The 16,219-nt window shown below is 42.1% G+C and overlaps 1 protein-coding gene across 1 annotated transcript in view; it reads right to left on the reverse strand.

Annotated features, from left to right (window-relative positions):
- The window catches only part of ahi1 (Abelson helper integration site 1), a 227,943-nt gene that overhangs the window by 182,465 nt on the left and 29,259 nt on the right, over positions 1 to 16,219 (reverse strand). Inside the window, exon 5 of the mRNA XM_033020945.1 lies at positions 813 to 991. Coding sequence (XP_032876836.1) covers positions 813 to 991 — 179 coding nt within the window. The remainder of the gene's footprint in view (positions 1 to 812; positions 992 to 16,219) is intronic.

Raw genomic sequence — 16,219 nt, forward strand, 5'->3', positions numbered from 1 at the left:
CATTATTGCTGATTGTCTGCTATAACTGAGTAAGGGAGATAAATATGTACAGTATAAACAGGAAAGGTAACCACAGACTGAGACAAGATTTGCTCCAACCACCTAGCGGTCACTCCATAGAACAACAAACTTAGCTCTTGTTTCCAATGCGAATGGACACCTCGATTACAACAAATTTTGTCTGCTATAACCAAAATTCCTTATAAAGAGGTCCATAATAACAAGAGTAGACTGTACTTACATCTAATTTCTCCAGTTGCTACCGAGTCTGAGTAAGGGTCCCAACGCGAAACGTCGCTTACCATGTCCTCCAGAAGCTACCTAACCCACTAAGTTACTGCAGCACTGGTGCTACTGACTGGTGTATACCAAATGTGCCTAATGTACTCAATAATGAGCAGAGGAGGTGAAGAGTCTGAGCCAAATTTGATCCCATTCTCAAATTAGAAAGCAAGACATACAAATCAATAGGAGACATAAGAGACTACAGATGATTGATTCTGGAACAAAAAATAAACTGCTGACGGAACTCAATAGTCAAGCAGCAACTGTGGAGGCAAAAAGGGTGGTCCACATTTCGGGATAAGATCCTGTATTAGCCATTCTAATGTCATGCTCAACTGAATATCAGGTTTGTGACATTCTGAATTTTGCATTCCATCATAAAAGTATTACACTGTTGAACCAAGTGTTATACTGTTGAACCTTGTTTTACATGAATGTGAAAATTTACGTATAAATATTTCATAAATTCAGCAATATATTTAAATTTTTAAACCCCAAATCAAATTTTATTTGCAAAACCTTTGCACCTTTAGTTTTCTTGATCTTCTTTCTTTTTGTTCTTTGCTGAATCTCTTCGTCCCCCTGCTTCTCTTCCTCTTCATTGCTAATAGTTTCTAATTCTTGTTCCAATCTTCTGAGAGGAAACATTTTTCCTGAAAGATAAGCTTCATCTTGGCTTTGTTGCAGTTCTGAAATGTGCATTTCACTTGGGCAAAAGAGAACCATAAATGATAAATAGAAATTCTAACTGAAAATAAGCTGCCATGAACCATATAACCAATATTATAAAAATAAACCCACTATAATATGTTTACTTACTTATTACAAACATTATTTTTGAGTGAAAAAATAACTGCTTACTTGCAATTTGCACATTACAATGGCAAAAAGGCTTCTGCATATTGCAACAAATGTGTGCATTCTGAAATTATAATCTACATTCAATTCTGAACAAAATTAAAATTATAATATGAGCTCTAAACTTCACTTTATAAAAAATATATTTATTTTAATGAAATGGACACTCCTGGGTTCATTTTCCATCCGCAATTGCCCCAAGAACTTAGCATGTAAACATTTCACTGAAGGTCAATTACATCGGTAGGTCTGACACACGGGAGTCGACCAAGTACAGATGGTGGCGAAGGACATTAATGAACTAGATATAGTTTTAACAACAATCCTTTAGTTTCGTACTCAAGTATTTTGTTATTGCAGATTTATATAATCTATATTACTAAAAGTCTGATCTTGACCACTTCCTGTTGTTCTGTATATTGATTTTAGAAAAAACGCTGCCACTTACGGCCATCTTACTCAGAGACCCCTCCGCTGCGCAGGAGAAGAGGATTTTTCACATCAATGAAAAATAAAAGAGTTATTAGTGTTTAAAAAATGTTGACATTCTCTCTCCTGAAGGCCACGCCCCTTCCGGAGGGACAATAAAACCTGGAAGTGATGAGTGCCTCAGTCAGTCTCTGCAAGATGGGGGAGCGGGAGGGTCACATCTCTCAGCCTGAGCTGTGAATAACACTGAACACATGTCTACTGTACTGTGAGTGGTTTTACTGACCTGTCAGTGCCATTAATGTGGTTTGAAAATATGGGTTAGAAATGCTAAAGCTGTGTTCTCTTTGGTTTGGAAATGCTAAAGCTGTGTTGCCTTTGGTTTGGAAATGCTAAAGCTATGTTGCCTTTGGTTTGGAAATGCTAAAGCTGTGTTGCCTTTGGTTTGGAAATGCTAAAGCTGTGTTGCCTTTGGTTTGGAAATGCTAAAGCTGTGTTGCCTTTGGTTTGGAAATGCTAAAGCTGTGTTGCCTTTGGTTTGGAAATGCTAAAGCTGTGTTGCCTTTGGTTTGGAAATGCTAAAGCTGTGTTGCCTTTGGTTTGGAAATGCTAAAGCTGTGTTGCCTTTGGTTTGGAAATGCTAAAGCTGTGTTGCCTTTGGTTTGGAAATGCTAAAGCTGTGTTGCCTTTGGTTTGGAAATGCTAAAGCTGTGTTGCCTTTGGTTTGGAAATACTAAACCTGTGTTGCCTTTGGTTTGGAAATGCTAAAGCTGTGTTGCCTAATTAAAGTTGCCTTGCCTAGTTAAAGTTGCCTTGCCTAGTTAAAGTTGCCTTGCCTAATTAAAGTTGACTTGCCTAATTAAAGTTGACTTGCCTAATTAAAGTCACTGTGGAGTTAAATTAATTTCTCTATGGCAGCAATCCAAGCCTATGGTTTACCAAAATGGTAACATAATGTTGTGACCCAACCAGTGTTTTAATGCACAGCCTCCTGGTTATTATATTTTAAAAAATCAGATATTGGTTCAATACTTAATTTTACATAGGAATTTGAGGGGTGATCTTATAGGGGTATTTAATATGATACTAGGTGGATGGTCAGACTTTTTGCCCTCAGGCTGATGACAAGCACCAAGGACACAAATTAAAGGTGAAAGAATAAATATTTAAATAGGAACCGAGGGATAACTTTTTTCACACAGCGTGTGCTGGGTGTATGGAACAAGATGCCAGGTCTCGCACAGTTTTCAACCCTCTCTCCACTTCACACTTTTTCTTATCCTACATCAGACCATACCAAGAATAGAAATAATGGTATGTGAGTGGATTGTTTCATAATTCTTAAGACAGTCAGGCAATGTAATATGTACAGTGGATCCACATTTGAAGCCACAAATGACAATGAAGACTTTGGAAAGTGGGGATATAATTATAGGCACTGGACACAAATCCACATGATTGCCAAGGTCTCTTCTCAACCACACAGGTTTAAGGAAGCCCTTTCAAATGCATATTCATGATATCAGAATCACAGCAAGGATATCTACGAGGATATATGCAATATTGTAGCAATGTTACAAAATTTTGAGAATCAAGTCTGCAATTTATCCCATCAGATAAAGCATAAGAAGAAGTTTAATTTGATACCTAATTAACATTCATATCTTCAGTATTAAAAAAGTTATGGCCATACTCTTGTTCCCTATTGCTTTTCCATTTTTTGTGTGTTCATTTTGAAACAATTGATCTTTCTGCCTCCATTGGCTATAAATCTTAAAGAGTACATTTCATTTAAAAGATTACTTTTTTTTACATTAACATCTGATTGAATTTCATTGTTAATTTCTTTTTTTATTGCATTGAATTTAATTGTTTCTCTTAACTGCACTCATTATTGTTGATTCGATTGTTTTTCATTGAATTGAATTATTTCTCACATTACTAATTCTTAACACTAACTTTTAATTTCAAAGACCGTTTTTTAAAATAAATTTGATAAATAAAATTAATTGACAGCTTAGATTAAAAAACATTGTTTTTTAACTTCGTGAACGTTGAGTTTTTTTTGCTTTTTTTAAAAGATAGTTTAAAAAGAAACTTTTCTAACACTAAATTTCCCCATTTGTTACATATTTACAATTTTGAAATTTCTAAATTCTTAACGATTATTTTTAATTCTTAAAGTCAACATTTAATTTCAAAGACAGCATTTTTTAATTTTTAATTGACAATAAATTTCCCGTTTTGTTTCTTCTTTGCAATTTTAAAAGTTTGTGGTTATTTTAAAGATTCGCAATTGATTTGAAAAGGCTCAATTTTTAACAAATTGACAACAGATTCAAAAAAAAATGTCATTGTGATTTCATTCTACAGGAAAGGCTCAATTTTCAAGAAATGTATCTGTTTTCATTGACAACTGAGATTTCATTGTGATTGATTTCATTTGAGCTGAAAGGTTCCATTTTGAATAAATTAATCTGTCTTCATTGATAACTGAGAGTGTGTTTGGACGTTTTTGTTAAAATCAGAAAGATTCCATTTTGAATAAATACAATACAATACAATTATTACAATACAATTCAATTTATTGTCATTTGGACCCCTTGAGGACCAAACGAAATGCCGTTTCTGCAGCCATACATTACAAATAAATAGACCCAAGACGCAACATAATTTACATAAACATCCATCACATTGCTGTGATGGAAGGCCAAAAAAACTTCTCTCTCCACTGCACTCTCCCCCCCCCCCGATGTCAGAGTCAAAGTCAAAGTCAAAGCCCCCGGCGGGCGATGGCGATTGTCCCGTGGCCATTAAAGCCACGCCGGGTGAGGCAAGGTCGCACACCGGGTCTTGGTGTTAGAGCCCCCGGCGTGCGCTCGCAGAGACCCGCCGCCATTCCAAGCCGCGCGGGGCGGTGCTGTAAGGCCCCGCTCCAGGAGCTCTTCAACCCCGCAACTCGGGCGGGAGAAGTCGCCGCTGCGGAAGCCCCGAAAAGTGGTCTCCCCCCAGGGACCCGCGGGCTCCCGGTGTTACCGTCCGCCAAACCCGCAGTTGCAGCCACCGAATCTCCGGGGGTCGGGTCGCAGCAGCGTCCACCACAGCTCCACCCGCTCTGGACTCGGCCAGCTCCGCGACGGTGAGGTGAGTAGTCGGCACCAGTCTTCCTGTTGGAGGCCGCTCCTCGTTGCAGCCCCAACGACAACGGAGACCCGACAAAGAAAAGGTTGGGTCTCCCGTGCAGGGAGAGATTTAAAAGTTACCCCCAACCCCCCCACACCACCCCCACCCCCCCACACACATACCCCAACAAAAATAACAAAAACTACATAAAAACATAGACATAAAATAATAAAAACGCAGACGGACTGCAGAGGCCGCTGCAGACGAGAGTCGCGCCGCCTATCTGTCTTCATTGACAACTGAGATTGTGTTTTCAAATCATGCCAAGAAGAGGGAGGACAAGACCTGCAAGACGGTCATGTGATGAGAAAAAGGAATGAAGAGCAGGAAAGAACAACAGACGCAGCAAGAAATAACACAACATCTCCGAGATAATCCAGAGAGAAACCAGGAGAGAAGGGCACAAGAGACACAGCCAGAAACATCTGTGTTTCTGAGATAGTCGGGGGAGACAGCGGGAGAGAAGTGCACAAGAGACACAGCAAAAAACTCAACGTCTCACAGATAAACGAGAGAGAGCGGGAGAGATTGACTGATGAGACGCATCAAGAAACAACTCAACGTCTAAGAGATAAATGAGAGAGTGCAAGAGAAAGGCTGAAGAGACTCATCAAGAAAGAACTCAACGTCTCAGAGATAAACGAGAGAGGGAGGAGAGAAGGGCTCAAGAGACGCAGCCAGAAAGAACTCAACGTCTCAGAAATAGCCAAGAGAGGGAGCAGGAGAAGGCTCAAGAGACATAGCCAGAAACAACTCAACGTCTCAGAAATAAAAGAGAGAGGGAGCAGGAGAGAAGGACTCGAGACGCAGCAAGAAACAACTCAACATCTTGAGGAACATCAAGAAAGAATACAAATGAGAAGGGATGAAGAGATGGGAGATGAAAGAACTAGAAGGCTGGATGAACAGCGAGACAGAGATACAAGACAACAAAATGCACGACTTACAAGGAGAAATCTTTCTGCTGATGTTGGTCAAATGACCAATGTTTGCCTTCATTGTCGAGCGTACCGCTTCTCAGGAGAAACAACCAACTTTTGCTGCATGAAGGGTAAGGTCAACATTGCTCCTCTGAAAACACTCCCGAATGCACTCATTAATTTGTATACAGGTGACACACAAGCACATGAGTTCAGAAAGAATATTGGACAATACAATTGCCTCTTTCAACTCGCGTCATTCGGTGCCAAGGAAGTGGTGGCACATGGATGGAATCCTTCAATGATCATTCAAGGCCAGATTCATCATGTTGTTGATGCGTTGATGCCTGACATAGATCAACAAAGTAAATTCTTACAAATCTATTTCATGGACCCGCAAGATAGCATTGAGTTGCGAATTAGTATACTCCAAGATGCTGGTATTCAAAGGGACATTGTTGAAATGCTTGAAAACATGATAAGACTAAACAACCCTTACATTCATTCACTTGTAATGGCGATGGAGAGAATTAGAGATTTACCGGAGGCATCAATCGTTATTAATCCCAAATATCGGCCACCTTTACAACATGAACGGAGGTTTAACACGCAAACTGCCAATGAAGTTGCCGTCCTCATACCAAACAGTAATCAGCCTGCGGCAACATCACGCCACATTGTCTTGAGAAGAAGAGGAAGAGGAGCAGAAGGAGGTCTGAAAATCATGTCAGAGTCCCATAGGTCTTACGAGTTTTCAATACATCCTTTTCTTTCCACTTGGTGATGACGGATGGCATTCACAACTCCAAATGAGTAACGGCAGGAAATTGACACTAATTCGATATTATGCACATAGGATCAGGAATCGTGACAATGAATTCAACCAGCTTTTGAGAGGAGGATGACTCTTCCAACAATACCTTGTTGATATGTCGGCTAAAATTGAAAGTGATAGACTCAATTATATTCCCATGAATCGGGTATCGTTGAGGTCAACGACGTACAAAGGACTGACAGATGCATTACATGATAATAACTTGGAAAACATAGGAAAGGCGCATCATCCTCTCTTCAACATTTGTCGGTGGTCCCAGATATATGATGGAACGATGCCAGGACGCCATGATGTATGTTCGGAAGTATGGTACTGCTGCATTCTTCATTACGATGACCTGCAATCCAAATTGGAGCGAGATCCGACGGTGCCTCTTTCCGAATCAGAAGCCATGTGATAGACCGGAATTAGTAGCAAGAGTATTCGAGCTGAAAATAATAATATTCATCAAGACCGTCACTGGACCAAATGGTTTCTTTGGAAACTGTATAGCTTTCATCTTGACTGTGGAATATCAGAAGAGAGGCCTGCCTCATTTCCACTGTCTGCTTTGGCTGATGAAGCGAGTAAGCCAAGACCTCAACATTATGAAAGATTTGTGCAAGCTGAAATTCCAGACCCGCATGCAGATCCTGAGCTGCATAAATTGGTACTCAAGCACATGATCCATGGACCGTTCAGCAAGGACACCTCTCCATGTTGGAAGGAAGGAAGATGCATCAAGAGATTCCCAAAGCTATTTGTCGAAAGCACAATTTGTGGAGATGATTCGTATCCTCTGTACAGGAGGAGATCTCCAGCCATGGGAGGATTTCAGGGACATCAAGAAGGACGTCCGTTTCAGACTATTACTTCCATTTGGGTTCTGCCCTATAATACTGAACTATTGAAGGCTTTCAAATGTCACCTCAACGTTGAAATATGCTGCTTTGTACCGTCAATCAAATACGTCATCAAGTACAACTTGAAGGGATGTGATCAGGCAGCTTTTGGAATTAATGTAAATGACGAGATTAAACAGTACCTGACTGGAAGATACATTGGTCTTTCAGAGGGAGGGTCATCAGTCCTTGGATTTCCAACTCATGAGAGACACCCCCCTGTAATTCGACTTCATGTACATCTACCAGACAAACAACAAGTATTTTTTGATGCTGCTCAGCAAGGGATGAATGATGGAATGGCGAGAACGACTTTGACTGAATTTTTGCGATTGATTTCTGAAGATTTGTTTGCAAGAAAACTATTGTACGTTGATGTGCCTAGATTTTATACATGGATCAGCTGGAGATGGCAAAGAAAGAAGGTTGGAAAGAGAGTGGATGACTTCCCAGGTATTTTTAAAGTCAATGTTCTTGGACGAATATATGTAATTTCTCCTAAATCCGGTGACCTCTTCTACATGAGACTGCTTCTCCATCACGTGAAAGGGCCAGTGTCTTTCGAGTCTTTGAAGACACATAATGGAGTAATTCTTCCCTCCTTCAAAGACGTCTGCAGAGAAAGTGGTTTGTTGGAAGCTGACGACCATTGGAAACAAACAATGGAAGATGCTGAGACGACAAGACTCCCCAGTGCAATGAGGGATTTGTTTGTTGTTCTGCTGACAAATACTGACATCAACGATCTTCTACAATTATGGGATCGCTTCAAGAATTCCATGTCTGAGGATTACCTTGAAAGCGAGCGAAGAAGAAAAAGTGATCGAAATATCACAATTGATGAGAGACATCATGATCAGGCTCTGTTTTATTTTCAGGACCAGCTTGAGAATTGCAACACCACACTGGAAACATTTTCCTTGCCTCGACCAAGAAATGAAAGGATGGACATTGATGGTGAAAATGTTGATTTACTTAATGAATTGAATTACAATAGATCAGAACAACAGTGATTTGTTGATGAGAAGGAGCCTCTGCTGAATCCTGAGCAGCGAGATGTTTATGACCACGCGTGTGACTGCTTGCAAAGGGATCCATCTTCAATGATTTTCATTGACTCACCAGGAGGAACAGGAAAGACATTTCTCATAAATTTGATCCTCTCCACGGTTAGAGCTAAAGGTCAAATTGCCATTGCTGTAGCATTGTCTGGTATCGCAGCTACATTAATGCCTGGTGGAAGAACTGCACATTCTCGCTTCAAGATACCTATCCATGTGATGGAGGATTCAACGTGCAACATCAACTCTAAAACGGGAGATTTCTTCAGGCGAGTGAAGCTCATTGTTTGGGATGAATGCCCAATGATTAGGAGGGAGTACTTTGAAGCGGTGGACAGAATTCTTCAAGATGTATGCCGCAAAAAGGATAATTTTGGCGGGATTCTTACTATTTGTTGTGGTGATTTTCGACAACTCCTTCCAGTAGTGAAGATGGGAAGTGATATTGATGTTCAAAACTCCTGCATCAAGACATCGTACTTGTGGCAAACTTTCACAAAGTTTGAATTGAAGAGGAATATGCGATTGACCGAAGGAGAGGGTGAGTATTCTCAATTTTTGTTGGATGTAGGAGAGGACAAGATTGAAAAGAATGAAGACAATGAAATTAACATTCCAGAAGACATGGTTCTCTGAGCAAGAACACTGGATGACTGCATTGATTATATCTATCCAGCATTTGACCACCTTGCAACATTATTCTCTAAGAATTGTATCTTGGTTCCTCACAATGATACGATGAGAAGAATCAATTCAACATGTGTCAGACGCTTCCCAGGAACCATGAGGGAGTACTATTCTTTCAATACTGTCACTGACGGAACAAATTCAACTTACTTCCCAACGGAATTCGTCGATTCAGTCGAGATCTGTGAATTACCACCACACAAATTGGAGTTGAAGAAAGGATATCCAATTGTTTTAATCAGAAACTTGCAACCCCCAAAGCTATGCAATGGAACGAGGTTGATTGTAGAACAGCTACACAAGAATCTCATTGTTGCTAGAATCAACATGGGGGCCTACAAAGAAGAGATTGTTCTCATTCCTAGGATGAAGATCAATTTGTCAGAACATGAAAATATTCCCATTAGGCGGAGCCAACTCCCTATTCTGTCGAGTTTTGCGATGACAATTCATAAGGCACAAGGACAAACCACGGAGAAGGTCTTGATATACCTTGTGAAACCAGTATTTCAACATGGCCAACTATATGTAGCTCTTAGCAGAGGAAAGGTGAAGGACAAGTAAAGGTGTTCCTGAAGGATGGGAGCTCCTGTGGATTTGGAAGCAACAGCAACAAAGAGAAGCAGGAGAAAACACTGATTGGCTCTAGCCCAAGTGGGAGGAGAGTTAGAAGTGAGTCAGAGGGGGGAAAACAGTTGAAAACTGAGGAATTTGGTTTGTAAATTGGTAAATTAGGCAATTTATCAGTCAATATAAGCAAGACTGCTCTTAGGGTGCGGCAGTGAGGGAAGTGCCCTGTGAGTAAAGTGTGAGTCTTTGGCTCGAGAGTCTTCGTTGAGGAGAGGAGGCTACACAAAACGCTGGAGAGGGAGAGACGAAGGAAGGAGATGTCAGGCAAGCTGATTCAGTGTGACGCTTGCAGTATGTGGGAGGTCAAGAACACTGCTGGTGCCTCGGGCTGTTACAAATGTGAGAACTGCATCCAGGTACAGCTCCTGAAGGAGTTGGGGAACTGGAGAAACAAGTGGATGACCTCAGGTTCGTCCGAGAAACTGAGTCGTTCCTCGACAAGTCCTATAGTAAGATTGTTACACCTAAGGTACTGGAAGAGAGAAGGTGGGTGACGGTGAGAAAGGGAGGGAAGCATTGAATGCAAACGTCCCCGGGTGTTGTACCTCTTGTGAACAGGTTCACCCACTTAGAAGCTGTTAGGACAGAAGACGTTATTACACTGAGTGGCGGACTGGCTTGCGAAGCAAATAGGGCTGTTGAGCCAAAACCAAATAGGCCAACGTCGGGCAAGGCCATTGTAGTGGGAGACTCCATTGTGAGAGGTACAGACAGGGGTTTCTGCGGCAACAGACGGGATTCCAGGATGGTGTGCTGCCTTCCTGGTGCCAGGATCCAGGATGTCACGGACAGAGTGCAGAAAATCCTCAAGGGCGAAGATGAACAGCCGGAAGTGGTAGTGCATGTCGGCACAAACTATGTCGGAAAGAATGGGATGAATATTCTGCAGCGTGACTTTAGAGAGCTCGGAAAAATCCTGAAAAGCAGGACCTCCAGGGTTGTTATCTCCGGTTTGCTTCCAGTTCCTCATGCTGGCGAGAGCAGGAACAGGGAGATACAGGACCTGAATGTGTGGCTGAGGAACTGGTGCACGGGGCAGGGAATTAGATTCTTAGATCACTGGGATCTGTTTTGGAGTAAGGGGAACTGTACAAAAGGGACGGATTGCATCTTAACAGGTGGGGAACCAGCATTCTGGCAGGCAGGTCTGCCACTGCTACACGGGTGGTTTTAAACTGAATAAGGGGGGTGGGGAATAGTCGAGGATGGAGTTAAAGGGAAAGGGTTTCATAAATGTGTGAGCGGAGAGACAGAGGGGTGTAAAATGAGGGTAGAAGCAATAGGTAGCAAGGTGAAAAGTAAAAGTGGCAGGCAGACAAATCCAGGACAAAAATCAAAAAGGGCCACTTTTCAACATAATTTTATAAGGGGTAAGAGTGTTGTAAAAACAAGCCTGAAGGCTTTGTGTCTCAATGCAATGAGCATTCGTAATAAGGTGGATGAGTTGAATGTGCAGATAGCTATTAATGACTATGATATAGTTGGGATCACGTAAACATGGCTCCAGGGTGACCAAGACTGGGAGCTGAACATCCAGGGATATTCAATATTCAGGAGGGATAGACAGAAAGGAAAAGGAGGTGGGGTAGCGTTGCTGGTTAGAGAGGAGATTAACGCAATAGAAAGGAAGGACATTAGCTTGGAAGATGTGGAATCGATATGGGTAGAGCTGCGAAACACTAAGGGGCAGAAAACGCTAGTGGGAGTTGTGTACAGGCCACCTAACAGTGGTAGTGGAGTTGGGGATGGCATCAAACAGGTAATTAGAAATGCGTGCAACAAAGGTAAAACAGTTATAATGGGCGACTTCAATCTACATATAGATTGGGTGAATCAAATTGGCAGGGGTGCTAAGGAAGATGATTTCTTGGAATGTATGCGGGATAGTTTTCTAAACCAACATGTAGAGGAAGCAACAAGAGAGCAGGCTATTTTAGACTGGATATTGAGTAATGAGGAAGGTTTAGTTAGCAGTCTTGTTGTGCGTGGCCCCTTGGGCAAGAGTGACCATAATATGGTTGAGTTCTTCATTAAGATGGAGAGTGACATAGTTAATTCAGAAACAAGGGTTCTGAACTTAAAGAAAGGTAACTTTGACGGTATGAGACGTGAATTGGCCAAGATAGACTGGTAATTGATTCTTAAAGGGTTGACGGTGGATATGCAATGGAAGGCATTTAAAGACTGCATGGATGAACTACAACAAATGTTTGTCCCAGTTTGGCAAAAGAATAAATCAGGGAAGGTAGTGCATCCGTGGATAACAAGGGAAATCAGGGATAGTATCAAAACAAAAGATGAAGCATACAAATTAGCCAGAAAAAGCAGCCTACCAGAGGACTGGGAGAAATTCAGAGTCCAGCAGAGGAGGACAAAGGGCTTAATTAGGAAAGGGAAAATAGATTATGAACGAAAACTGGCAGGGAACATAAAAACTGACTGCAAAAGTTTTTATAGATATGTGAAGAGAAAAAGATTACTTAAAACAAATGTAGGTCCCTTGCAGTCAGAAACAGGTGAATTGATCATGGGGAACAAGGACATGGCAGACCAATTGAATAACTACTTTGGTTCTGTCTTCACTAAGGAAGACATACATAATCTGCCGGAAATAGCAGGGGACCGGTGGTCAAATGACATGGAGGAACTGAGTGAAATCCAGGTTAGCCGGGGTGTTAGGTAAATTGAATGGATTAAAGGCTGATAAATCCCCAGGGCCAGATAGGCTGCATCCCAGAGTACTTAAGGAAGTAGCCCCAGAAATAGTGGATGCATTAGTGATAATTTTTCAAAACTCTTTAGATTCTGGAGTAGTTCCTGAGGATTGGAGGGTAGCTAATGTAACCCCACTTTGTAAAAAGGGAGGGAGAGAGAACATGGGGAATTACAGACCAGTTAGTTTAACATCGGTAGTGGGGAAACTGCTAGAGTCGGTTATTAAAGATGGGTTAGCAGCACATTTGGAAAGTGGTGAAATCATTGGACAAAGTCAGCATGGATTTATGAAAGGTAAATCATGTCTGACGAATCTTATAGAATTTTTCGAGGATGTAACTAGTAGAGTGGATAAGGGGGAACCAGTGGATGTGTTATATCTGGACTTTCAGAAGGCTTTTGACAAGGTCCCACATAAGGGATTAGTATACAAACTTAAAGCACACGGTATTGGGGGTTCAGTAGTGATGTGGATAGAGAATGGCTGGCAGACAGGAAGCAAAGAGTAGGAGTAAACGGGTCCTTTTGAGAATGGCAGGCAGTGTCTAGAGGGGTACCGCAAGTTTCAGTGCTGGGACCCCAGCTATTTACAATATATATTAATGATTTATCGAGGGAATTGAATGCAACATCTCAAAGTTTGCGGATGACACGAAGCTGGGGGCAGTGTTAGCTGTGAGGAGGATGCTAGGAGGCTGCAAGGTGATTTGGATAGGCTGGGTGAGTGGGCAAATGCATGGCAGACACAGTATAATGTGGATAAATGTGAGGTTATCCACTTTGGTGGCAAAAACAGGAAAGTAGACTATTGTCTGAATGGAGGCCGATTAGGAAAAAGTGAGATGCAACGAGACCTGGGTGTCATGGTACACCAGTCATTGAAAGTAGGCATGCAGGTGCAGCAGGCAGTGAAGAAAGCAAATGGTATGTTAGCATTCATAGCAAAAGGATTTGAGTATAGGAGCAGGGAGGTTCTACTGCAGTTGTACAGGGTCTTAGTGAGACCACACCTGGAGTATTGCGTACAGTTTTGGTCGCCTAATCTGAGGAAAGACATTCTTGCCATAGAGGGAGTACAGAGAAGGTTCACCAGACTGATTCCTGGGATGTCAGGACTTTCATATGAAGAATGACTGGATAGACTCGGCTTGTACACGCTAGAATGTAGAAGATTGAGGGGGGATCTTATAGAAACTTACAAAAATTCTTAAGGGGTTGGACAGGCTAGATGCAGGAAGATTGTTCCCGATGTTGGGGAAGTCCAGAACAAGGGGTCACAGTTTAAGGATAAGGGGGAAATATTTTAAGACCGAGATGAGAAAAACATTTTTCACACAGAGAGTGGTGAATCTCTGGAATTCTCTGCCACAGAAGGTAGTTGAGGCCAGTTCATTGGCTATATTTAAGAGGGAGTTAGATGTGGCCCTTGTGGCTAAAGGGATCAGGGGGTATGGAGAGAAGGTAGGTACAGGATACTGAGTTGGATGTGTAAGATTTGAGAAGTTTTCCCTCATGCTACAATCAACAAAACCAAAGAGCTGCATTTTGGACATTTTTTATACGGGACTGGGACTGAGAGAGAGAAAAGCTGCGGTCAGTTTTAACAAGGGATGTCACAATCAGTGGGGCCCAAGATGGCCGCGGGACCTCGTGACCAGCCACAAAAGCGAAACCCCACAGCCCAGTCTCTGGGTTTCTGCAAAGTCACGGCCTGAACAATAGATGGATATTGGCCAGCAGAAACCCCCGAAACCAGGTCGAAGTCCAGAAACTGGGGCGCTGACATCAGCAGGCATCACAATGCCCCAAGCCGACCTACATAGTTAATCTCGTTAAGGGAGCACAATAGCCCATAGAAACCTACCTGGCCGGTGACGGGAAAACCAGTTAAACCCATCACCACTTATCAAGAAACAAATTAACAGACCGTCTAGCCATCACCGGTACTCCCGGTCATAACGCAGAACAAAGAGAGAGCTCGAAACCCATCTTGTACGCAAAGAGATCCCGAGATCTGGCGGGAGATAGGACGGGTCAGGATTAGAATAACTGGCCATGATTTTTGGGTTTAAGAAAAAGGAAAAAAGGAGGGAGACAAAGAAAGAGTCACTGAACGAATCTGGAGACTTGCGGAGAGAGAGAGGACACAGGACAGCGCTTAAAAAGTACACGGCGTCTAGTGTGACACACACTCCGGCTGGAGTCCCCGCCACGTGGAAAGAAAAGGAAAGCAGTAGGACCCCTGGGCGAGGTGAACCCCCGGGACCACCCGAAAGACCGAGACGACCGCCGACGACCCTTCCACAGCCACCTAATCGGAGGAAGCAGCACAACCAGCCAGTAAATAAAAGTTTTTTTCCTGTTTAAACCCTGGTTTTCAAATCTGGTCAGGTTGAATTTTCTGCACTATCAATGCTCCTGCAACTAAGTCCAGTGTCTAGAACCGTAGGGGGTGAGTGGGTCGAGCCACTCACGGGGAACCAGTGTGCGCGGCCTGGTCGAGGGACCAGAGCAAACCACAGGGACCTTAGGTCGGGCGAAAGCTTGACGCAGAAAACCCTTACAGATGATCAGCCATGATCATATTGAATGGCGGTGCAGGCTCGAAGAGTCGAATGGCCTACTCCTGCACCTATTTTCTATGTTTCTATGACATCAACCAGGAATGTTGTCATTAGACAAATGCTTTGTTGAGCGATGACTCCTGCAGCAAGTGCTCAAATTTTCCTAAAGTCAACGAAAAAACACAAAACTGAAGGCAACAAGGGATGCAAGAAGGAACCGAATGTCCAGAGTTTCGACACTTTTGATGATTGGTCCTCAGTTCAACAATGGATGTTTAGCACAGGAATCACATTTCTGCACACAAAAGTTTAAAATGCTGCCTCAGAAAAAGCTTCACGGACACATTAAGTGACATGTAAAATCTTGCCAGTTGCATTTGCTTTTTGGATAGTAAGTTGCTGGAGCTGTTCTCATGCTTCATGATAAAGCTTGCAGATGGATTATTTGCTGCAATACATATAACCACAGGCTTGCACATCTGGGGCATATGTATCCGGTCCAGTTCAATTGTTGAGTCAATTATTGAGTAAATGATGATTGCCTAGATATTGATGTTTGAGGATTTGGTGCTGGTAATGGCATTGAGTATCAAGGTTATGTGGTTATATTCTGCCGTGTGGGAAATTATCATTACTTTTTCTGTTGTTTGACATGAGTGTTACTTTCCACTTTGGTCTATTGTCGAGTTATTTTGTTTGTAACCATTGACTGCATTTTCTCAGGAGTTGCAGTGGAATTGAAACTTCTGTAACCATCAGTGAATATCAACTTCGGATCTTAAGATGGATGAAAGGTCAGTATTTGAAATTATTTGGGACCAGTGCATTGTTTTTTTTAATCCTTGATACAAATTTACTTTAGTTTTATCAGAATGCCCTAATACCATTCAAATGCTGCCTTTTTGTCTAGAGCTGTCACTGTCACCTCATTTCTGGATCTCAGATATTTAGACTGAACGTCTTTGGGATCTGCGAGAAATAAACCAAGGACAGTAGGGAACAAGCAACACAATAAGAAATTGATAGAAAACACCTAAATCGGTATACAATAGCAAATCTCTTTTTTACTCGTATGTTGATGGATTGATAGATAGAAGATTATAAGTATCTACATTGTAATAAATATCTCCTTCTTTAAAAATCATTCCCAGAAGCAGGAGCAAACGAGTTG

This window comes from Amblyraja radiata, chromosome 5, assembly GCF_010909765.2.
Source record: "Amblyraja radiata isolate CabotCenter1 chromosome 5, sAmbRad1.1.pri, whole genome shotgun sequence".
NCBI classification, from domain to species: Eukaryota; Metazoa; Chordata; class Chondrichthyes; order Rajiformes; family Rajidae; genus Amblyraja; species Amblyraja radiata.